Here is a 25,039-nt window from a genome sequence, read left to right as displayed (position 1 = left end):
CGAAGAATGGATGATTAAAAATTTGAAGGGACACATTTTTTGTAAATGAAACAACTAAAATCTGAGGACGCTACAGCAACCTTCAATCGTTTTCTGTTCATTGCAAGCTGGGCATTCATTTGAAACCTCAAAGACTGAGGACCAGGTTCAGTCTATTGTATTTCAGTTTGACACAAAATGTACCTAAAATGCAAGTCGGATCTCAAGCATGCAAAATATCCTCAGAATCAGAGCGGTATTTACGAGCTTGGCTCAATTTGATACACTGCGGATCTAGCATTGCCCCAAGAAAAAAAAAAAAAGAATTCCCAAAAAAAAAAAGAGTGATGTAGAAAAAGTACCAGCAGCATGCAGAATTTACAAAAAAGAATTGCCAAAAAAAAAATCGTAAAAGAATTAGAAGTTGAAGTTAGCTATACACGAGGGATTTTAATCATTCCGCTAGCCAGAGCTGATGGAAGACCAAGAGTTTCAGTTCCAAATGTGCCTTCTGTTGACTCTAGCGCTCGAGAAGTTTGCAAAGCCATCTCGGAGTGAAGCTGCAAGCATGTCATGGCCAGCTGAAAAATAGATAAAACAGAGGCTGAATGATTTGAAAATCTCCCACGAGAGCATATACAGCAGCAATTGAAGGAAAACACTTTTCAAGCTTTTCCCACGGATTAAAACTTAACAAGATGCAGTATATCTCAGTTTGACTTTCAAAGAACAAAATACAACGACACGACGAATAACAACTTAGCCTAGTTGTGCCTACCATGCATAACATGGAAAGGAATGAAGCAAACCATAAAATGGTAGAAGATTCACACATCTCACTGCCCAACATATAAGTAAAGCATCTGGCAAAGATTCTATTAGTCTTAACAATATTTACTTTGTTTTCTTCCATTCTTTTACGTGGGTTGTAATCTGCTAAGAATTAAGGAGTTTTAAGCCTGATGGACGGTCTGATGGCAAGGAAAAATATTTCTTATAAGAAGGGGGTGGGGCTGGTTACCACATCTTTTCATGAGTGTATCTTACTATTTTTTTTTACTTAAACATGAGCACCAATTTAAGCATACAAAAAATAACTATGACCAATCTTTGTCATTCTCTAAATACAAAGAAATGCTAACCATCTGCAAAATGTGTGCAGGGGTATCTACCACACTATAGCAATGCAAGGCAATGTACTACCAACCCTACCCCGAAGTCTATACATCATCAACACCAATGCTAACTATCTGCAAAAATTCTGGTTCAATACTATGCGGCTTTGGTTACAAGAATTCTCTTTAATTCTCTCTTTACAGCTGTCAATTGTAATATTATACATTTAAGATCTAATTTCAAACTGACACATTCTTTTCAAGAGTATATATTTTGTCTGCTAGCTGTTTCTCACTTTAGATGCAGCGAATACCCTGAGCCTTATACCACCAGCTACTTTACTATGACAATATAGAGACGTTTCCTAAGATATCACTAAGTCAGAAATCTAATCTAAAAGGTCCTCATAAATAATAAAGAAGTCTAAATCCTGTTTCATGTGACTATCTGGAGCTGATATTGGTGGACAAGCATTTGCGTGTTTAAAGAAAGCTAGCACAAACAGTCATCACCTTAAGAATTTTGCTTACCATGTAACACTCTCTGTCTGTGTCTGATTCAGCTATATCATGAGCCCATGTGCGAATCCATTCGAGTCCTCTAGGAATTTCAGTATTTCCAGCCATTAAAGCTGATGCAACATGAGTGGGATGGATGGCCACCAATATACATGAAGCCGCAAAAAGTACAGATCTTCTGACGTATGGTTCAATATGATGAGATATCTCCCTGTGTAATATAAAGAACATGATTGTCAGGTTAAAAGCATCCTCTCTTCACATAGAACAATATTTGTTTCCTTCTTCTGTATTTTCAACTAGAATGTGATAGGAATGATGCTCATCAATAGCACAACTGAGTACTATAATATAGAGCAGTAAAACAACACATAGAGATCTACTACCAGGTGACGTATATCTACCCAGGCCATGAGTATATATGACATCCTCCTAACTTGCATTGTCTGGTTCAATATTACAACCAACAACGATCACAATTAAAAGCTACACGTCATTTTGGAATGTTCTTTACCTGACTCTTAACATATCCAGAAGAGGGGATGCCAAAACAGATGCTTCTGGATGCATGGCTGCAGATTTTATACAAACTCCAAGCATGAATATTAGTTTACCCAGGACAATAAAATCCCTACCAAGTAAATCAACACCATGCCTTTTCTTATCAAATCCTAACATGGCTGGCAGCATAAATGCTGCTGCATACTGGGGGAACTGATTCTGTGACTGTTCTAACTGGTTTTCATTTACAGATGACTGAAGGCTCCATCGACGTGTTTTTCCTCTCTGGATCTGACCCGGTCTAGGAGGAAGTTCTCTCTCATATGAATATGACCAATTCAATAGAGTTCCAGGTGTTGATATTTCCTTCCAAGAACTCGCTCCTGGAGGACCAATGTTTCTTGGGATGAACCATGGCTTATCTGAGACGGATGATATGAGGTTCCTTGGCTGATATTCTGGTTTTAAAAATTTCATACTCGCTAGCTCTTGTGCTGCACCAGTCATTACATCAAGAATCATAATTCGTTGGCTGACATCTACTGTAGCTGAGTATAGCAAGGTGTGTAGAGCCTCAAGAGATTCGAGTGGACAGGTCACAATCAGTGCAACTAATGCTTTTTGCCTCTTCTCTTCAGCTGATTCTTCTTCTCCTTCGACTGTGAAATCAGAACAACGAACCTGAACCAGAGTTCTAGCCAGGTCACTAGCTACATATTTAAGTTCATCAGGTGATGCTCGAACAAGCTTCTCAGCAACATTAAGTGCTCCTTCGACCTGCAGAGAAAAGATACATAATTATAGCTCCAGAATGTCTATGGTACAACCTTCAGGTAAGGCTTCCAATAGGTAGAATTATTAACTTCATATAACAGGTATTCATAATTTGCTGAATTGAAGATGTTGTCATTGGGAGAGAAAGGACTGATAGGATAACCTCCTGTAAAGTAGTTTGGATTCTGCATAAGAAACTGCAACACACTGAAAAAAATAAGAAATCTATAGCTAGAAGCTTTACTTTGAAGCTCAAAAAAACTATAATTTACATAGTATATTGCGAAATCAGCAGTGTCTTTATAACATAATTGTGCTATCAACAATGACTATAGCAATTTTAAACATATGCAAAAGTACATTAAAGGAGGCACCAAAATTGAAGCTATACATGACAAAGGATTTTAGAATGAAAACCAGATTTCTTCCTCGCCTTACAACATTAGCAAATTTAGAGGGTTCTTTTATTTAAACTTTGTCAAAGTAGAAGAAACTCACCCCATCAACATCATCAGATTTCCTTAATGCCCCAACCACATCAACCAACTGCGAGAATTTTCTTTTCAAATCCGCATCATCATCTGTTAAATCATATGGCTCTAAAGATGTGTCGCTCAAGGAATCAGAATCCTCACTTCCAAAATCATCACCCTCTCCATCAGAGATTAACTCGCCATTTAATGCAGCTGGATCAATAACCTCATCCGGATCAACTAATTTAAATTCCAACAGCTTCTGTTTCCTGCCTTTGACTTTCTTTCCCATATCAGCATCATCGACACCGTTGGCTTCCTTTGCCATGTCTAAACCTTTAACTTTGTCAGCTTCTTCATCCTTGTGATGTGATTTAGCCACTGAACTTCTATCTGACATTGTTGGCTTAAACTCCCAATCAATGGTCTCATCATGGCAGTTATCGTCCAGATATAAAGGATTTTGGGGGTCAACAACTTTAGAAAATACTAAAGCAACGCTACTGGCCATTTTGCGGACCAAATGATCAGGGCTTTCCAGCCTACCTGTCACCAATCATTGAGAGATAAGAGCCAGCGAACAAGATAATTTCAATAACTAGCAAAAGGAGGAAAGATTACAGCTAACTCCTTGAAGAATTGAGTGGATAGCATCCTTTGTTGCATCTAAATCTTCCTTTGACATCTTCTCCAGGCAGAGGCCCAAAGCTGCAGTTACATCTGAAAACATTAAGGAGTCACAGGATGAAAAAAATTAAAAATAATAGCCCAAAAGATTGGAATAAAAGAACGTCAACTAATTACAACCGAAGAAAGAATAGAATAGCAAAAGTCCATGCTGAACAAGATTTTTTTTTCCATCCTTCTTAACGGCAGGAACATACTGATCCCCCCAGAGGCAAAAGCATTCCATAACCACATATATTAATGACAAGCAAGCAATTTTGACTGGCAAGTACAGATACTAAGACCAAGTATTTCATTGGACCTCTTCCCCACATAATGGATATCAAAAGAAGATATTGCACCCCGTTTCAAATGAGAAAACAATAAGAAAGGATACAAGCTTGTTGCTCAAGCCTAGATGATTGCACAAACTCTCGTTTGGACCACACTGAAACAAGACGCTGCATTGTCTCCACTAGGCGATGAGCATGATAAGCTTTTGTCAGCAAAGTATTATCAGGGGAACATTCAAGAATAGCAAAGTGAAGAATCCATCTCAGGCAACAGATAGGAAATACTTTCCAGAGCAAAAATTTGTCAACAAACATAGACCTGAAAAAGGAGGGAATTTAGTAAATTGTCACTGTTACCAGAGATGCTTCCACATTTATGTAATTTGTAAAGATACAGAATTGCCCTAAAGAATATACATTGTATCCTTGATATATATATATATATATATTTCATGTGACATGTCTTAAAGGAAGAATCAGAAAATAAATTCACAAAAACTTTTCCATGAAAGCATCTCACATTTTTGTTCCCACTAAGTTTACTAATACTGATTTAGCCATTTGAAACATCCCAATTCATTCTCATTGCAAACAAATTGACTATCACTATCTAGAAAAATCTTTAAAGGCTGGAGAAAAGGAGATGGATAAACCTAATCAAAGGTTGGTTCTCATAACTACGATGAAACAGGATCCACAAAATCCAGTAAGCTTCAATATCATTTGTATTTTGAGCTGCTAGTTGATGCAAGAGCTGCTCAGACAATCTTTCCACAGCATAAGAATCTTTAATCTCCTCTATCACTCTTGACCAAAATCTTAGACCAGGTTTTAACTCAAATGTCTTGTTAACAGACACATTAGCAGTTCCAGACAAAAAATTGCGAGCTTGACAGAGGACTCGGGGGATCAGTTCACTTAGCAGCACATCTGTGAAAAGTAAAGATTCACACCTGAGGCTTATTTTGGTGTAGCAGAGTATTATAAAGTCAGGAGGGGGAAATATCTAGCACTCCATATTTTGAAAAAATTTTACCAGCTGATCCTCTCCGACAAATTCGAGCAACTATTTCTCCAATAAAGACAATTGTATCATGTGTATAAATTTTATTGCAGCTGTCCACTCCATCAGGTAGATTCTTGTCCCATTCTTCTGCTCCAGAGAGGAGTTGGGTAGTAATACTCTTGAAAAACAAACTAAGATATCCAGGTAAGGAATACAGACAAGCAGAGGGACAAAGAGAATGAAAAGTAGCCACAGCTCATAATGATGCATGACCACAACTGATAGATCGAGAACATGAACAAAATCCAAGTTTAGTGGAGGAAAGCAAAACTACAGCAAAAAGATTCCTCTATGACCCATTTAGTTCTTAAGGCAAGAAGAGAAGAACTTGAGAACCAATTCAGTAAGCCAAATGGTAACCAACTACCAATAATAGACACCGTAAGCAACAATATGTGGTCAACTACTTATCTTTGGATCTATGGTGAGTAATCAGAGTAACTTGGCATACTGAACAGGCACTGAAGTTTTACTCACGGATGAAATTGTTTACTATTCCTCTAGTTACAAGGGCACAAATTAGATAAACTCATGAAAAACAGACAGTACCAATACTTAAAGTAATAAGGATACTGTGATGAAAGAGCACTACAGATTCCTGGTCGAGCCTTGTCAGGAATAGAAGTAACAAGTTGTGCCAACATGGAAATAGCCTGCTTGAGCTTGTCACCAGTAAGCTCCTCACTTTCGCATTGAAAATTAAATTCTTTAATCATTTGAAAAGCACCATCATTTTCAACCAAGCAAAGTACAAGTAATCTGCCATAAATGTCAAGGAGCAATAGGTTCAGCTACTATCTCCTCATACTGGCACATCCAGGAAAAACAAGAATTATAGCATGACAGAGATCTTTGTAACTCTCGTAGCATATGGTAGAGACACTCAGAGACAAGCAGCATAGCTACTTGAGTACATATACATGAATGTTTACATGTGAGTGAGTCGGCCTATGAATATATGCACGGGTCAAAACTACAAAATAATTAATGGTCTTCACATGAAATGTTCAAAAAGACTTTAGTAAAATTCCATAATTGGCACATGAACAATAACTTGAGTACATCTCTTGACTTTGTCCGCTTTTACTTTGAGTTAGGCAGTTATTGATTCTCCTAGTCTTCATACCTTTTCTCCCATGCCTTTCCATCTATTGGAAAGCTGTAGGAAGTTATCCTTTTCCCAAAGAGAGCAAATCAAACTACTTTCTTCCTAAATCAGATCTCATTAAAACTAGTCTAATAAATAGTAATATTTGTAACATCAATCTACTAATAGTTGGGGATGCATCTTTCTCACCAATTTTACTCATTATTATTTTTGTAAAGTGCTTCTAGACTTGTGTTTGTTTTTCTTCATTCTCTTCACTCATTTCTCTTGCTGATTTGGTGTATGAAGGAAACCAAAATTTGAACACAGGACATAATTGCAACAAAAGATGTCAACTTTTATTGGGAGAATGAAACAGCTAAAATTAGATAAGAAACAACATCTCAACATGTAGACAGAAAGCAACTCAAATGGCAACAACTGTGTACACTTATAGACTACAGGAATGGCCCATGTATCCATATATACCCAGAGTATTATTTTAAAACATTTGATAGGCCTTGTGGCCCCTTTATTCATGAAACATAAACAGTCTAATAATAAATGCCTTCTTAATTATGTCCAACAGCACCACTAAGAATGGAAAAAGGAAATCAGCTAATCCTTCACGAAGTGACATAGTCAACAAATTGCATAAGAATCATAAGAATAACCAAACAGACCACACAGAAGGAAAATTGAATTCCCACAAACCATTACCTTTCAGCATTTGAATAGACAGCACTAGTGTCATAACTAGTGCTTCCTCTGTTCTGCAGACAAGGAACTATAGCTTGAACAACCTCAGTCATACGGCCCTTGACAAAAAACACATCGTATACATTTTTCCTTGCGGAAATGGGAAAACAAACCAGCCAATCAGAAGCAACATCTACACATAAACACCAATTGTCATCAGAAGTCATGCACAACAGTCACCTGTTAAACAGAAAGTAAAGAAATATAACCCAAAAGCGGATATATTCTCCTTCTTTTCTGCTTGGTTCGCAAAAGCAAAACAAGTATCCAAGGTACCTTAGAAGCTTAAGTTCACACATATACACGTAACATAGCACTATATTCTTTCTTTTTACTTTCTTAGTTTCCATTTTCACTAGGGAACATTTACTGGTACTTCTGTTAGCACCGGCAACCTTTTCTCTTTTCTCCTTTTTTTTTTTTGTTTGGTTATATAGAAATCAACATTAATATTGTCTCGAACAATAAGAATGCACAATCATTGAGGCTCTTCATCCATTTGTTCTCTTAATTATAGTAAAAAAACTGGATTCCGGTAGAAACTCACAACGAAAAACAAAAAAACAAAAATCCACACTTAAGCACGCATTAGTAAACTAAACCCAAAAAAAAAAAAATCAAACTTTCATTGTTTTGTTTGTACCATATAGTAAAACTCGAGCAAGAGCTGGAAATGCAGCTCCTTTGTAAAAAACCTTCCACCATTCTTTTCTCTGATTTTCACTTAGTGCCTCCACGCTGCGCACCTATAGTTCGAAATTAAAAAGAACCATTAAGATCCACAATTCTGTTCTACAATTATTTTGCATGCATAATAACAGATAAATAACTAAATTTTTGAAGTACCTCATCCCTGTATTTTTCACTGATGCTACCTAATAAACAGTTTCAAAAAAAATAAATCAGCCAAAAAAAAAGTAGTAGCAGGTATTAGTGAAATGGATTAAGAAACACTAAATTCACCTATGAAAGACAGAGTCTCGAGGGGGAAGAGAAGGGCGGCGAGAGAATAGACGGCGGAGATGACTTGGTCGACGTGTTTGGAGCCGTTGATTGAGGCGACGACGTTTCCCACCTTCTCCAATACGGCTTTCTCCTCCACTTCTCCCATTATTATTCTTCTTCTTCTTCTTCTTCTTCGAGCTCTTCTGTTTCTGTTTCTCCAATACAAATGAACGGTTTACACTGGAGGGTCGGGTTTATCCAGATTCATCAACCCGCCCAGTTACTAGTTTCTGTAATTTATTATGAATACTTGTAAACCCCCTAATATTAGCCTCGGTAACACTTTTTACCCCAAAATATTTCTGGACAGAAATACCTTAAAATATTTCAACGAGTCAAACTCCAGTAGTACCATACCCGAGCCGGAACTCGATCACTATTAGTGCTACTTGACCTTGAGCTCAAGTATAAATTTCAGCTCGAACTTGACTCGACATAATGGAAATTAAGTTCGAATTCAACTCGTTTGAGCTTGAATAAACTGCAAGCCTTATTTAGCTCGAGATTGAGTAAGTTTTTATTTTCTTGTTTTAATTTTTTACATTTTAGATTTATCAAATTACCATTTTGTCATCCGTCACTTTTTTTCACTGAACATTACTTCATGTGAATTTATTAAAATACGAACCAATAATAGTCATTCCATAATTAAAATATATAATACATAAATAAAATAAATACACGATTATTCTTGTCAATTACCCAAGTATTTACTACTAATGCTCAAACTCTACTCGTTCACTCATTACATAAAACAAGTAGCTCGAGTTCGAGGTTGAACTCAATCAAATCGAATTCGAGCCAAACTTTTGACCAAGCCGTTCATAAGCTACTCGCAAGCAACTTGGCTCGCCAACGCTCCTATTTTAGACATTATTTTGATGTTTCCCTCCCCTTTTAGAGTAGATTTTGGACATATTTTATATGGATAAAACTTTTCTACACTACCACTAATAGTGTATTTAGCGTATATTAACTTTGGTTAGAACATGTTGCACTGGGATTGACATGTCTAGTTAGAACATTTTGCAAGAGTTTTTTTGGTAGCAGGGAGTAATGGGATTTAAGGATCAGAAAGGGAGTAATGGGATTTAAGAATCAGAAAGGCGAGAGAGAGATTTGAATTTATGATAACTTCAAAAGAATTCTTTGACACTATATAGGCTTGCCCTTTTTGTGGATAATGGATGGTATGGTGCTGGAAAATGGAGCTTGAACTGATAAATAAAAGGACGGAGATAAAACCATTTCTGAAGTTGCCCAACAATTTGATTCTTTAAAAACAAATGTTGGTTGAATTCTGTAACTCGCTCAGCTATAGTTTTCACTATAGCGAACCGAATGACTGATTCTTAGCAGTTGATGATGGCAAATTCATTTCCATACTGATTCATCATCCCAAAATTGATTGCATACAAGCCACCATTTCATAACTGAGAACTCTATGGGCATCACCACACAAACATTCTATAAATGAATCTACCAAATCAAAAAAAAAATGTTGCGATTCTGTCTCACTGAAACAGGAGGTTCTACACTCTTCAGTATTTGTTGCTATCCCTGATGAACAAAAAAGAGTTTCGAAGACTAATAGAGCTGACACAGATTCATGAGATGGAAGAAAATAACAAGGAAGAATTTGTTCCCCCAAAGCCAAAAGAATTTGACATGGCCGCTTTGATAATCATCTCCTTTGAAGCAGTAAGAGGCATGAAGTCATTACTGAAAACTGGATCTGGTTCTGTTAGATTAAGTGTCAATGGAGCAATCCCCTGCCATGATATTTCCACACGAGAAAAGGAACACAAATATCAGTTCACAATAACCAAAGGACCTCAATCTGTGCCCAAGAAAGTTTTTCCAGTAGACCAGACTTGACTCAAATGAAGGGAATTTCCCATGAAAGGCATCCCAAATTTTGCGAAATAACAAAAGTAACTAGGTTGAGAGATGCTATTAATTTGCAGCATTAGCCTGCCCCATATGAGAAGCTTTCACCTATAGAAAGAAATTCCAGCAATTTAATTATATGCGGTAGCACCAGACTTGCATCCGCATAATCACATTCTATTACTGATATTGTGAAAAAGTTCACCAATATGTGTCCCAGGATTTGGTGAGCTCGTGCTAAATGCTTTTTGTGATTAAAGGTAAGAGGGTAATTAAGGAACTGTTGATTATGGTTTGAAGGACATTGGAAATCTTGACTGAACTTCCCTTACATGGTGTATAGCCAAAACAGTGAATATTGCTTCCACAGCTCCAGCTGCCCCAAGAAGATGGCCCATAGCTCCCTGATTCATGTTATTCGAACATTACACATTTAGGATTTTGCAGGCACGGAAGATAAAACATTGTAACACATTAATCATAATACAAATTTTCTACGCAGTGATGGGCAAAAGGGTTGTTGGATCATACAAGCTACTACAAGATCAATTACGAACCATTTCAATTGCTTTATTTTCCAAGACAAAGTCAAGCCAGTGAGTTTTATTTCCCTTTTTGGGACAACTGAAAATAAAACAAATTTAACAGACTCTATCCCTTTTCTGATCGAAGTACCATACTTTTCTTTTTTTGTGCCAGAAGTACCTTCCCACCTTTCAACTCTCCCCAAATTTCTATCCCAGTCCCAATGAGGTGAGAGATTTAAGATAACCTATAACTAACCCCACCCTTACCAGGCTTTGCAATTTCTCCCTCCCTCTCTTTCTAAAATTTGATAAAAGAGAATTCTTATCAGTTTCAAAATGTGACAAGTGGCATCAAAACAAGCAGAAAATATAAGTTGCAGTTGCCACAAACCCCAACCACAAAGGATAGTCCAATATCAACAATTTGGTAGATTAAGGGCTGGAAAAGTGGTTCCTGGTGCTGGAAATGAAGTTAACAGTGGATTTAAGTTCCCTATTCTTAGTTTTGAGCTTGTGAATTTGAGAACGGATTCCTTGGTGTCAATGGAGGGGTAGAGTTATTGGTGCTGTTTGGTGTTCGCAAGACCTTGGCTGAGGTTGATAAGGGCTTTGGAAATCTCTATTTACGGTGCTTAATAATGATTGTTGTCACAACTTTACAGAATGGAACAAACGTCTGAGTGTGAGAAGTACGGGAAGATGAAACATAATGCGGGAAAAGGGTGATGCATCTGGCTCTACTCTATGGACACATCACACGAGATATCATATAAAAGTAGGTTTAACTTGTTATTCATGAATTTCAAAAGGTGAGTTTCATCACCCAAACAGTAATTCCTAGTTAATCGGAGAAAACAAAAAAACTAAATGCTTTTTGCTCCCCACCCTCCTTTCTGAGCTCTAACAATTTGAACAAGAAAACAAAAGCAAGGTAGTGAAATGGGTGCTAAAATGTCAGTCAAAAAAAAATGTAAGATCAACAAATATAATTACAGAAATAGTTGTTCAACAGGATGACAATCTCTAAATCCTGTAATTCAACGTGAAGAAGAAGATCCACATAAAGTTCCTGAAAATTTTGGAACTCTTATCATTTTGACAATGCAATCTCCAAATGACGCTGATATACTAAATGTCCGAGAAAACCCAATAGTATGATATGCATATTACCTTTGTAGAAGACAAGGCCAAAGAACCAGATGTTGCATGTGTTGAAAATACAGACTTTATCGCATTCGCTTCGACAGCGTCACCTAAGTATTAAAGTAACATATGAGTGGAAATATTCAAAAAAAAAATAGTGCAGAAAATACTCAATACTTTCATGACAATTAGTAAGTTCTTAGTGAATGGTTCTGCAATTGGACAATTTACCCAAAGGTGTAGATGTAGCATGGGCATTAATGTAATCCACTTGGTTAGGATGGAGACCAGACTGCCAGTGTCAGAAAAGCAAACTGTTAGAAACCTTTTCAACAATACAGCAACACAAAAATTGTTTAAAGTTTCCCAAGATTCTTAACATCTGAATGCATAAGAACCAAAAGAGTAGGACTTAAAAGGGAGGTCAAGTCCATGCACACAAGTTCTAGGGAGTTCTTCTTATCCTTCAACAAGCAGCTTATATAATTACCTCCCACATCTTCCCCACACTCTCTTACAACCCCAAAAAGAAATCTTACAAAAACCAAATGCTTTTCACTCCCCACCTAAACCCTGGCAGAAGAAAGAACAGAATTTTAGAAACTTGCTTGTGCACCACTAAAATAGTATAGATACGTGAGAGGATAACCCAAAAAGTAACAGGTGGCAAAGCTCCAAAGAGGAATCACCTGAAATCTCGTTATGTTATCTTGTTATGTTGTCAGACAAGATTATGTTTTGTTATGCTTCTTGAAAGTGACCAACTATATGAACAAAGAGTGTTAAAGTAATTGGAAAAATCTATAGATATTTGTCCACTAGTCATGCTTATAAAACCTACAAGAAAACACGAAATGGACAATGATGACCTGCTCTAAAGCACGTGTCATGGCTAAAATGGCACCCCTTCCATCAGCATGTGGTTGTGTAATGTGATATGCATCACCTGAAGAAAGAAATATGTGCAGTTACAAGCTGAACAGAAGAATGAATAGAAGGATCAAGGGATAAGAAAATGTATGATTGCAGTACTATCGTAACAGCCAATCCAAAGCCCAAACCTGACATCCCATAACCACGGAGTTCTGCATAGATTTTAGCTCCTCGCCTCTGTGCATGTTCTAGTTCCTTAAGAAATTAAAAGAAGTCACTGCAATCAATGAAAGATTTCAAGAAAAGCATATTTAAGAAGCACAAAAAGTTGTTTAACAACTGAATCATACTTAATACTCTCTACCCTACTTCTATTCCTCTTACACAAACAAAGCCAGACCTCTCTGCTGAGAAGCACTAAGGTTTTGAGTGGATCTTGTCAGACTAAAAGATTAAATTTATCGAATTTAATTAATGATAGAAATTCAGATTCTATAAGCTTACTGCATGTGCAGTTGTCTTTCAAAGAATCCATAAAAAGGACTTTTCCTGAGATTTGTACATACTTATGCGAAGTTATCCGTTAAAAATTCATAATAGCGCTTTTCATGAGCTTTGTACATCCAAAAGTTACCTTTCTTTTATCTATTAATTTCCTCCCATTCTCTCACCTACCAATCAAAAGTAAAAAAAGGAATTACTAACAGACACACGCAATCATTTTGCATCTAATGCATGTGCTGCCATTTTCTCGATTGACATTTATCCTCAGAGTCCACTAGTATGTGTGAACTAGTGAAAAATGTGACTCAATATACATATTGTCATCAAATAAGCCACTAATTGCATGTAAAACATTACATAGACCAACCAAGAAAACCTCAAGACCAAGTAGAAATTGGATGCTACAACTTATTTTCTTAATTGGGATAATGATCTTCACATCTTATATTTCTGCAAAGGGAAGTTTGATTACTATATCTGTGACTAAACTCACCTCCAACACCATGATACCAGAACCTTCAGCTATCCTGTATTTTAATAATTGAAAAAGTTAAGAGAAGCTGAAAGAACTTGTGTTATGCAATCCAATATACTCAGGATAACAGACAAGTAACTTACACAAATCCATCACGGCCACAATCAAATGGTCTTGAAGCTTCTTCAGGGACAGAATTGTACTTTGTGGTCAATGCCCTCGATCTGCAAACAAAAAAGTAAGTAGCATTAATGCTAGTATTTTCCATGGCTTCATGCAGACTTTTCTTTCCGGGAAGGTGATACTTTTGCATTCTGAAAAAATTGGAAAAGTATCTTTTGATAAGATTCTTCTCCAGATGTTTAGTAAATGACAGGGTATTGCCTTGTGAAATGGAAAAAAACCAATTACTGTTTATTTTCCTATGTTTCAGCAGACAAGTTATGCAATATAGAAGAAAGAAAAGAAAGGATCTAATAGATAAGCCAGCAATAAAAAGTTATAATTTTTCAAAGCTTAAGGAGCAATGAGTTTCAATGATTATGACTGCAAAAATGAAATAGATAAATAATACAAGTGCTTAACATCAATCGTTAGCACATTGGCCATGAAAATCAAGCTCAAAATGTTTAGACACCTCTACACATTTTATTTCTCGCTCACTTACCTAATGTCAAAAGACATACAATTCCACCCATAAGACATTAAAAAACACTCCCTGCCAAAAGCCAACATATTCTGCTCCTCTTCGTGAATTTGCGACAAATATCTAGGATGTCAATCATATGTTTACCAGACAACAGTACAAACTGTCTATTAAAAAGCAATACAAGCCGACAAAGCTGAAGCATCACTAGAAACAGCTTAGATGCGGGTGCTTTAACTATCGTTAATAGTGAAACAATTCAAGTCTAATCCAAATAGAACAGAAAATTAATGATAGATGCATCTGAGTGAAATAGGTTAGCTAATTTTTCACTTATTTATGATGAGCAAGCAAGAGCTCATTGCTATCTTGCCCCACATTTTTATGCATTCAGATATCCCTCAGCAAAATAAAGCAAAAGATGTAAGCCAGGACAATTATCCAAAATCAACAATTGCATTACCTACAAAATCCTGCTATTGACAATGCATCTATACTGGCTTCAGTACCCCCAGCAACCATGACATCAGCATCTCCAAATTGAATCATCCTAGCAGCGTCGCCTATAGAATGCGCTCCGGTAGCACAGGCTGTCACTGCAGCATGATTTGGCCCCTAAATTCAAAGTCAAGACTAGAATATACAACTATATCCATATTATTACAACTCTCTCTCTCTCTCTCTCTCTCTCTCTCTCTCTCTCTCTCTCTCTCTCTCTCTCTCTCTCTCTGCCTTCATTACATCCTCTTTATGTAAGAGTTAGGAATTGATCACATACCTGGAACCCATAAGTCATGCTCACATGCCCAGAAGCCATATTGATCAGTATCCGTGGGATGAAAAATGGACTGAGCCGGCGTAGGCGCTTCATTCAAAGGAGGAGATGTCATTTTAATGAAAAAATGTCACATTATGTGAGCAATGTCAGAGGTTATTTTCAAGTCTCTAGCTGAGACCAACAGAAATAGACTGAGTAATGACAAAATTCATTTCAGACTGCAGACAAATCAACCAACCTTCTCACAAATTATTCTCGATGCATCCAATATATCACAGATGCTCCCAGTTCCTGCCCCGATGGAGACGCCCTGATAATTTGCATCTTATATACTAAGTATACCTAATAAAAAGTTGAGAGCATAAACCTTTCTATCACAAAAAGAAGTCATTACAGTTTTTTCCTTCTCATTTTGTTCACTAGGCAACCAATTCGCAGCTTTAAGAGCCTCATCAGCAGCACATAGAGCATAGCCTATAAACCTTGCAATTGATCTATGGTCCTGAAAACAATGCCAGCTAAAACATTACCATATACATATTGTGGCTTAAGAAATACTCTTTATGTACATACTGCAAAAGCCGTGCCCTCCAACCAGAAACAATTGAGAGGGATGAAGTCTAATCCCAAAAATGGTCAAATTTCACCAAATTGACATCACAAATCTGGTAGCTATCATTTATCATAATAGTTTGTTTATTTTTAGATTTTCTTTTAACAAGGTTTATGTTCAGCTTTTTGGACTTCTAAGTAACTTAATTTACAGTTAAACTAAAAGGCCTTAAGATTTTATATGTTATCACAATTATGATAAAGTCAATCAATCAGTTCTCTTAACAGTAAACATGTACAATTTTGGCCATTTACTTACCTGGTAGGGGAACATTAACCAGCAAACACTATGATTATTTGCCAAAAAGTGGTCTTACGAGTCCATCATTGCTATGACATACTAAAAGCATTTCTATTTCCAGCATTGAAATCACACTCAAATTAGAATATGAGAAGAAACAAGTTACTCATCTGAAAAACAGATAAAGATATAAATAATTGAATTTGGCATTCCTTCACTTAGACAAACTATGTCCAGGATCCAAAGCCTGCAATAGATCAAATTTTGGTCTAAGCTAGTTCATATCCCCTTTCTCAAATTCATTTTAGTTGCCACTCAGACAAAAGCATTATAACCTAGAAAAGACCTAGTACCTTAGAATTTAGCCACAACGCCTCATTGAATTCACCCGCGTTGCTCCCACAAGGCACAATTGCAGCAACTTTGGATGCCAACTGATCAAATGTAAGCAACTGGATATCTTTATCAAATCCATCCATCTTCAAATCTTCAGGGGTTATTGCTCTCACTCCACACTGCCCTGCTGTTAGGCGCTTCCAAGTCGTCTCTACCCCACACCCCAAAGGTGTCACCAACCCTAGCCCTGCCACAATCCCACCATAAGAAGCAAAAATGCACTTCCTGGTTCCTCATGCATACACGATATATCAACTTCACAGCAAAATATAAGTCCTTTCTTCAAAATTCTAATCATATTAACCATACAAAATAAGGGCTCGAGTTCAATTCATCCCATACTTTGATCATTAACATCATTGAATTACCTCCCTCCACCTCACAGTTTTCATCAAAATTCAGATTTTTTCCTTCTTATTTTTTATTTTTTCTAATGAATTTGTATGCTTCATTTATGAAGTAATCTAGTAATTCACAAAACATAAACGATACTCTTGCTACTACTTTAAATAAACCACTCTAGGGAGAATGAATTTCACTACATTTCTAACCTCTTTTTCATTTCACATCTTTTTTTTTTAAATCAATTTTAGACACAAAAAAATGACAACTCCAATAATAACCCTTTAACATCTTCTTCTTCCTTCTCATTTCTTTTTGAAAAAAGAATGGAATTTTACATGAAAAACAACAAAGAAATTCAACTTTTTCTAGACCCTCAATTCTATCTTATCACCATATTCAAGAAAATAAGAACAAAATGAGTACCCGTGACTACAACTCTCCGAAGGGGCCTAGACGTGGGAGGCCCAAAGGCTGCAGAAGAGGAAAACAGTCTGCCGAGCAGCTGATTGTGATGTTGCCGTCTTATTTTACTGAAATAGTGGTGAATTCCATTGCCAAACCCCCACATTTTCATCCCAGAATTCGCTGTTTATCTCTTCCTCGTAAACCCATTCAGTAGCTGTCCTGGGTTTAACCTCTTTGGTCGAGATTAGTTTGCTGGACATAAGTACCCTTATGAATCGGACTTACTTTTTGCTTGTAAATTTCTGTTTTCTTTTCTTCCTCCATTCTCCCCATTTTGACTTATTAAATCTCATATTTGAGTTTGAATTTATTATTATTTGAGTTCAATTCAGTCAAATTTTGTTAAATTAAACTCATACAAATTTATGTGTATAAGTATGTATTCAAAATTTATGTTCAATTACTCGGATTTAAAATAAATTTAAAAAGATAATAAATATTGAAACTCAATTCAATTATTTGATTTAAGTATATATTTTTTTTGTCAAAAATTTGATCTAAGTACATAATTAATCGATTATCTATCAATTCAATTGGAATCAAATTTAACGTAATAAATTTTCTTTTATGACTTTTCGTACTTTTTGTTTATTATACTTAAATAATATTATATACATATATAATAGGATAAAAAATAATTGAATACATAAAATATAATTCGTCGAATATATACCACACAACAAGAAAAATCTTAATAAATTATTGTATGTGAAAAATTAGATGTGCATGATTAAAAGAGAAAATTTTACTTTTCAAAATTCTAATATTCAGCATAATAATGAATAAATTCCGGGATTTTACCTTCTTAGGCCACTTGGGTACTTTAGTAATTTCATCTTACGGAAAACTCCTTAATCCTCCTCCAATTCCCCCGGGAATCCCACTTTCTCCGGCCACCTTCTCTATCCTCTTTCTCTAATGGCGACGGCGGCAGTGGCAGAGCCCCGAAAAGTCCCGCGACCCGGTCGCGGCGGCGTAATCTCACACAACTTAACAGAAGAAGAAGCTCGGGTAAAAGCCATAGCCGAAATAGTATCCAACATGGTAGACCTTTCACGCAAGGGCGAAAATGTAGACTTAAACGCATTAAAATCCGCCGCTTGCCGGAAATACGGGCTTTCTAGGGCTCCGAAGCTCGTAGAAATGATCGCTGCTCTTCCGGAATCTGAGCGCGACTCTCTTCTCCCTAAACTCCGCGCTAAACCAGTTCGTACGGCGTCCGGAATTGCTGTCGTGGCGGTTATGTCGAAACCTCATCGGTGTCCTCATATTGCTACAACGGGGAATATATGTGTTTATTGTCCCGGTGGACCGGATTCTGATTTTGAATATAGTACTCAGTCTTATACTGGATATGAGCCTACTAGCATGCGTGCAATTCGAGCTAGGTGAGGTTTATTTTCTTCAACTTAATTAATGAGCATTTTATCATGATTTTTAGCATCGATTAGGAAATTGTTAGAAAATTTGGTCTTGGTTATCCTTTCCTAATGGGTTGTCAGGATGAATTTAAGTAAAAATAATGGAATTGTGAATATCAGAAGGAGGAAAAAGGTAGTCGGATGTTGAGGAATGGGACGAACATATTAGAAGAAGAGGGAAAGAGTGATTCTGCTAAAGCGATGTAATTTTGCTTGAATTTTTAGTTTTACCTGTGCATTGGAGTCTTAGCTTTGACTACATTCAAATTACACTAAAAGAAAAGTCTTGATGAAAACTTGCTAATGGGATGTTGGGCAATGGGATCAATTTAATGAAGAAATAATGAAATGGGTAAAAAGATATAGAGTTGTTATGTTAAGCTTGATAAATAGTTAAAATTGATGTTGTATACCTTCTAATTACCTGTTGTGTAGATTAATCCATGTTTACTTGGTATGGGAGGAGAGACAGAAGAATTGTCCTTCACTGACACTTGAAATGGATGGTAACAGGACAGGTCTATGGTTGGTATGGAGAGAAGTTGAATAATGGTTTTGGCAAAATTGATGCCAGCCATTGAGAAGTACTTTTGTGCGTCCGACAACTTAAGTTAGTTATTCTTTGCATTTCTTTATAGACCTTAAAGAAGTGAAGAGAAATATGATTTTTGCTGCTTCACGTTCCTATGGGTTGCATGGCTGCAGTAAACTCATGTGACTTTGTAATGTGAAGCCAAAATGATGTTCTCACTAATACCCGAGCAACTATTTTGTTGCACTCGGATGCCAAGGGAACAGCATTCTTCTGTTAAGATGGTTATCAACTATATTGGCAAGAGATTAAGACTTGTTGACTTTGTTGGTATTTTCAATTGAGTTCTGGATTTTCGGGGGAAGTCTCTGATCTGATTGCATGATAGTGGCAGCATCGCTTCTTTTTGTCGGGATGTGTTCCATTTCCACATCATGTTTCAAACTCTTTAAGCCTTTTATGGGCATCTTGAGTGCCATTTTAAGCGAGATTCCATGAAATTCTTAACTGAACTAGTTAAAGAAGGACCATACTAGTGCAAGTAATAGAAGAAAGCATGAGAGCCCACTCAAGGTGTCTTTCTCAATGTAGTTTTCTTAGAAATACGTGTTTATGTTTAGATAATCTGATAAGCAAATAGAGGCCGTTCAGGTTGGGCAGAACAGCAAATTGTCTTGTAGATTATCATATGGGAAGGAATGGCAATTAGTTTTTAAGCCTTTAGGAATATAAATGTTCTGTTTTGACTTCGTTGGGGCCAGTTTATCAGACTCCTAACATTTTATTTATTCATTTATTTATAAATCAGACTCTCAGCACAGTAATTTTATTTATTTATTTATTTTTGTAATGCCTTCTTGGTAATTTTGTGAAATGAATCATCTTTTGAGCCTATGTTTTGTCGTGCTTTCAATAAATTGAGCAATGGTGAGAGAAATTCCAAATCCTTGTTTAGAGATAAGGAATTCTTATAGTTTATAATGTTTTGATTGCTGTTCTCATGCTACTTTCAGGTATAACCCCTATGTGCAAGCTAGAAGTAGGATAGATCAACTGAAGAGGTTAGGTCATAGTGTTGATAAGGTATGGCGTCATCTGTCCAGCTTTCTTTTCAGTTGTTCCTCCCTTCCCTCTGTACGGAGTTTGTAATTACTGCTTTCTGATGTCTTTCTCTCTCTCTCATATGCAGGTTGAGTTTATCTTGATGGGAGGAACTTTTATGTCCTTGCCATCTGATTATCGTGATTATTTTATCCGGAATCTTCATGATGCTCTATCAGGACATACTTCTGCAAATGTTGAAGAAGCAGTTGCTTATTCTGAACACAGTGCTGTAAAATGCATTGGAATGACTATCGAAACGTAAGTGATAATATCATAGATGTTTTAACTTTTTGTGGACATCCTGAGATACTTTGTGTTTTTTTGTTTAGCATTTAAACCAAGTATAACTTATGTTTATTATTTCTAAAGCATTTTTTTGTGCATTGTTTGCAAGAATTGGGTTGAGACAACTTATGATCCAATGAAAGCAATTTTGTGGCTGTGAAATCATGTTCTGTGTGACTAATGACTCTCTTTACAACCAACCAGGCGGCCAGACTATTGCCTTGGGCCTCATCTTAGGCAAATGCTTTCATATGGCTGCACACGGTTGGAGATTGGAGTTCAGAGCACATATGAAGATGTAGCACGTGATACAAATAGAGGTCACACAGTGGCAGCTGTTGCTGATTGCTTTTCCTTAGCAAAAGATGCTGGATTTAAGGTTCTCGTTTGTCTATTCTCATGATTTTAACCATTATTGTCTATTAAATTTGAGAGAGAGAGAGAGAGTGTGTGTGTGTGTGTGTCACACAATTTTCTTGTGGTAAATCCTGTTTTTATTTCTTCCTGTTTTGAGTTATTGGTTATGGTAGTCACCAATACTTGAATGGCTTGTCTAAAGTACATGGGAAGAATGAATTTTGTAATTGAAACCTTTCATTGAGGAAAGGGGCCAAAATCTGTAGTAAGATATCGATTTTGACAGGAGAAAGTTAGTTTATGATATAAAAAGCAGAGCAGCCAAGATGGCAAATGGTTAGTGCAAAAGAATATGTCTCCAAACCACATTCTTCTTCAATGGAAAATCTAAAAGCTGGGGAAGAATGTGCATGATTTTGATCTGCAGTCTCTGTCAATTTGAAGGATTTGGGGAGCCAGGTGCCAGCATATGTGGGAAGACATGCAGGATATAAATAGAAAGTTAGAAGTAAAGAATAAAAAGGAGCAACTGCATCTCTTTCTGAATTCTAGTTCTTTTGATCCTAAGAGGAAGTTAAGTTTGTTTTGTGTAGCACAGTTGCATGGCCTTTTTTATTGATTTGTGCTTCTATGATTTCAGTGTTGGTGGGGGCATTGTGTCATGATTCTTCCTATCCTTTCTGTGTTTTGTGATTTGACTTTGAGTTGTTGAATCACTTCATCTTTTATTTTAGGTAGTTGCTCATATGATGCCTGATCTCCCAAATGTTGGGGTTGAAAGAGACATGGAGAGTTTTAAGGAGTTTTTTGAGAGCCCATTGTTTAGGGCTGATGGTCTCAAAATATACCCTACACTTGTTATTCGTGGTACTGGACTTTATGAACTCTGGAAAACTGGCAGGTACATGATCACAGTTATTTGAAAGTAAATATCTATTTAGCCTGCCTTCTTGAGATTTCCAATCATTACTTTATCTACCAGTACAACTTGGTCAGCACTAGTGTACTAGTTGACTATTTCGTTGTCTTCTCCTTTCTACCATGCTTTTGAACTGTTGAGAATTTCCTTTTTGTATTAAGAGTCTGCTAGTGTCCTAACTTTCATCTTCATTCCAAGCAAATTGTGTTTGTGAAAGCAATATGAAGAAGGAAAAGGAAAAGGAAAATCTCTTGCTTACTGTATGAGCAGTATTCTAAGCACGGGTATTCAAGCTCTACAGTTTTTTGATACCTTTGGTTTAAAACTGCCTTTTGAAGGGTTACACTACTTGCAGGTATAGGAATTATCCACCTGAGCAGCTTGTTGACATTGTAGCTAGGATCTTGGCAATGGTTCCCCCATGGACACGTGTCTATAGAGTACAGCGTGATATCCCTATGCCTCTGGTGACTTCTGGGGTTGAGAAAGGGAATCTGCGGGAGCTAGCATTGGCTCGGATGGAAGATTTGGGCTTGAAATGTCGAGATGTTCGAACACGTGAAGCTGGAATCCAAGTAAGTGGATTTCATTAGTAATGCTTGAAACATGCCCTGTGCTAGAATTAGAATGTATCAAAACTAATTATTCACCTTCCCTTCCTGATTATACTTCAGGACATTCACAACAAAATAAAGCCGGAAGAAGTTGAGCTTGTTCGCCGTGATTATACTGCAAATGAGGGCTGGGAAACTTTCCTTTCATATGAGGATACACGCCAGGTAATTTGAACTTTTCCCTGCACCTTGCATCCTAACTTCAAAGAAAGGGGGAAAAAGGTGGAAAGAGCAATATTTGCAAATTTGCCACTTGTCAACATGGTATATATTGTCCTCTGCTTTACTGATGAGCTGAAACATGGTTAGTGTGTTATACAAACAGTTCAATGGTCAGTGCAAAAGATTTCTTATTTCTTTTTTAAAGTAAGCATATGCTGATTTTCAGCTGAATGTTATCTGGCACTTGATGATGCGAGAGCATACTTTACATCTTTGAAGTTAAGTCTTAATGAAGGTATTAAAAACTCCTTAAGTCCTATGTCTGATGCCATAACAGATAATGCATAAAGAGCTGCTTTTTTTATTGATGACAAAATCGGAAACTTATGTACATGTTATCTTGGAAATTTTCAACTGCAAGAGATTTTTAAAGCATAAAAACTCAGTAGTGTCTTCAAGCCACTTTTTTTGTCTGTTTGTAGATTTCTATAAACATAGGAAAATTGATGCAAATACTTAGGCAATGCATTTTGTCTGATCAAAAGATGCAATGTACTAATCCTTCCACCCTACTTTCATTTTTCTTTATTTGCTGGGCATATAAACCTCATTGAACATTAACTGCCTTTTTTTATGGTGTGTTCTGTTGGTGTGTATCTATAATTACTTTGGATTCAAATAATTTCTTTTTTTTACTTTAGTTGCTACATTACCCAGTGATGCTATGCCTGATAATGATCTTAATTACCTTTTGGTTGTGGATAAAGAAACCTATGCTTCCTTCAGACTCTTTAATTTGCTGATTAATGCAGGATATTCTTGTTGGGCTATTGCGCCTGAGGAAATGTGGGCGCAACGTCACTTGCCCTGAACTCACAGGAAAATGTTCTATCGTTCGGGAACTCCATGTCTATGGAACAGCAGTTCCTGTCCATGGGCGCGATGCTGATAAATTGCAACATCAAGGTTATGGTACACTGCTAATGGAGGAAGCGGAACGAATTGCTCTTAGAGAGCATAGGTCAAAAAAGATAGCTGTCATTTCAGGGGTAGGGACCCGTCATTACTACAGAAAGTTGGGCTACGAGCTAGAAGGTCCTTACATGGTGAAGTACCTCGCATAAGAAGGCTTGCAAGCAACCGCCCATGGAATTGCCTGGTTTACTGTCCAGTGCTACTTGCATTTTTTATCAAGTACCAGTGTCGGAAGACGAGCATGGCATGGAACCACACGGATCTTTTTCTAGTTGTTGTAGTTGGGGCTTACTAACCTTACATAAATTATCGTGCGTACAGTGTATGTTGGTGTTGAGTTTGCTTAAACCTTTCTTAGTTTTCAGTTTTAGCATGTACATCTGTATTGACAATTCAGTTTAACACGCATATGGCTAGCATGAGCCATGAGGTTTTGCGAGGACACGAAATTTGCATTTTTTTTTTTTGGAGCTGGAAATTTCTGCCTTTCTTCCTTAGCCATAAGGAAAAAAAAATTCAGCAAAAAATCAGTCATTACACAAGGTTTTTTTCCACAAAAAACTCTCTTTTCCCTACACTCACGGCTGGAAGAAGGAAAGAGGAAGGACTCCCTCACTCACGGTTTAAACTTGAAGAAATAGGGAATTTTTGTGGAGTTTTATGATTGAATCAGCCTTGGTTTGCAACTGATGATAAGAAGAAGAGGATGAAGGAAATTTTCTTGCTCTCAATTCTCTCTCTCTCTCTCTCTCTCTCTCTCTCTCCAATAAGAAAAAAAGAAAGTGCCCGGTCTTGCAAGAAGATGAAAGACTAGTAAATTTGGAGACTTGGTCAAGATGTGTTTGATCAAAGTATTTGGTTGGTCTAAAGAGTTCTTGCAAGAAAAATAAATAATATGCAATAAATTGAAACGGACAATAAAATACAACAATTATTTATTATTTACCAAATAAAAGCATGTAATTCAAAGGGAAAAAAAATATACAAATTTCGTGAGTATCCTTCTACACCCATATCACAAAATTTGCATATATTTTTCCCTTTGGATTACATACTTTAATTTGGTAAATGATAAAGAATTATTGTACTTTATTGTCCGTTCCAATTTATTGCATATGATTCGTTTTTCTTGGGGAGATATACTAATTAGTCCAACTAGTGAGATGAGACATGAAATAAAGAGGGATATGGGTGTAGAAAGATATTTTGTGATACTAAGATATTGGGGTGAAAGCGATATTTGGCAAAAGATATTTTGAGAATTAGATATATATAATTTGTAATTGTGCCAATTGTCAATTTATCAAACAAAGCTTTGACCAAACCTCTTGTGACCCAAAACTATCTTGACCAAGACTCCAAATTTCCTAGTCTTTCTTCTTCTTGCAAGACCAAGCCAATTTCACTTTCTTCTCTCCTTGTTGGAGCCGAGAAAGAGAGAGAAAGAGTTGGGTCATAGCTTGACCAAGAACTCTTTAGACCAACCAAATACTTTGACCAAACACATCTTGACCAAATCTCCAAATTTACTAGTCTTT

At 36.7% G+C, this 25,039-nt stretch overlaps 3 protein-coding genes across 3 annotated transcripts; 1 reads left to right on the top strand and 2 right to left on the bottom strand.

The window, feature by feature from the left end:
• Positions 1 to 202: 202 nt before the first annotated feature.
• On the bottom strand, positions 203 to 8,364 carry LOC113769472 (telomere length regulation protein TEL2 homolog). Its single transcript, XM_027313925.1, has 13 exons — positions 8,196 to 8,364; positions 8,079 to 8,107; positions 7,876 to 7,978; positions 7,194 to 7,365; positions 5,960 to 6,145; positions 5,357 to 5,517; positions 4,974 to 5,250; positions 4,425 to 4,639; positions 3,983 to 4,081; positions 3,387 to 3,907; positions 2,128 to 2,891; positions 1,626 to 1,824; positions 203 to 560 (listed from the first exon to the last, which is right to left on the bottom strand). Exons 1-13 carry the CDS (start codon positions 8,341 to 8,343, stop codon positions 414 to 416), a joined length of 3,021 nt encoding a protein of 1,006 aa, XP_027169726.1. The 5' UTR covers positions 8,344 to 8,364; the 3' UTR covers positions 203 to 413.
• Positions 8,365 to 9,570: 1,206 nt separating this feature from the next.
• Positions 9,571 to 17,329, bottom strand: LOC113767664 (3-oxoacyl-[acyl-carrier-protein] synthase, mitochondrial). The gene is made up of 14 exons (XM_027311831.1): positions 17,091 to 17,329; positions 16,280 to 16,509; positions 15,468 to 15,575; positions 15,312 to 15,383; positions 15,074 to 15,160; positions 14,759 to 14,910; positions 13,793 to 13,873; positions 13,668 to 13,701; positions 12,859 to 12,925; positions 12,667 to 12,743; positions 12,029 to 12,089; positions 11,825 to 11,907; positions 10,460 to 10,531; positions 9,571 to 10,009 (listed from the first exon to the last, which is right to left on the bottom strand). Exons 1-14 carry the CDS (start codon positions 17,239 to 17,241, stop codon positions 9,845 to 9,847), a joined length of 1,440 nt encoding a protein of 479 aa, XP_027167632.1. The 5' UTR covers positions 17,242 to 17,329; the 3' UTR covers positions 9,571 to 9,844.
• Positions 17,330 to 18,023: 694 nt separating this feature from the next.
• LOC113767663 (elongator complex protein 3) lies at positions 18,024 to 23,961 on the top strand. The gene is made up of 8 exons (XM_027311829.1): positions 18,024 to 18,520; positions 20,099 to 20,168; positions 20,275 to 20,447; positions 20,679 to 20,853; positions 21,566 to 21,732; positions 22,106 to 22,325; positions 22,425 to 22,529; positions 23,339 to 23,961. Exons 1-8 carry the CDS (start codon positions 18,051 to 18,053, stop codon positions 23,648 to 23,650), a joined length of 1,692 nt encoding a protein of 563 aa, XP_027167630.1. The 5' UTR covers positions 18,024 to 18,050; the 3' UTR covers positions 23,651 to 23,961.
• Positions 23,962 to 25,039: the final 1,078 nt, after the last annotated feature.

The sequence above is a fragment of the Coffea eugenioides genome, chromosome 4 (assembly GCF_003713205.1).
Source record: "Coffea eugenioides isolate CCC68of chromosome 4, Ceug_1.0, whole genome shotgun sequence".
NCBI classification, from domain to species: Eukaryota; Viridiplantae; Streptophyta; class Magnoliopsida; order Gentianales; family Rubiaceae; genus Coffea; species Coffea eugenioides.
This window is presented reverse-complemented; position numbering and strand designations above follow the sequence as displayed.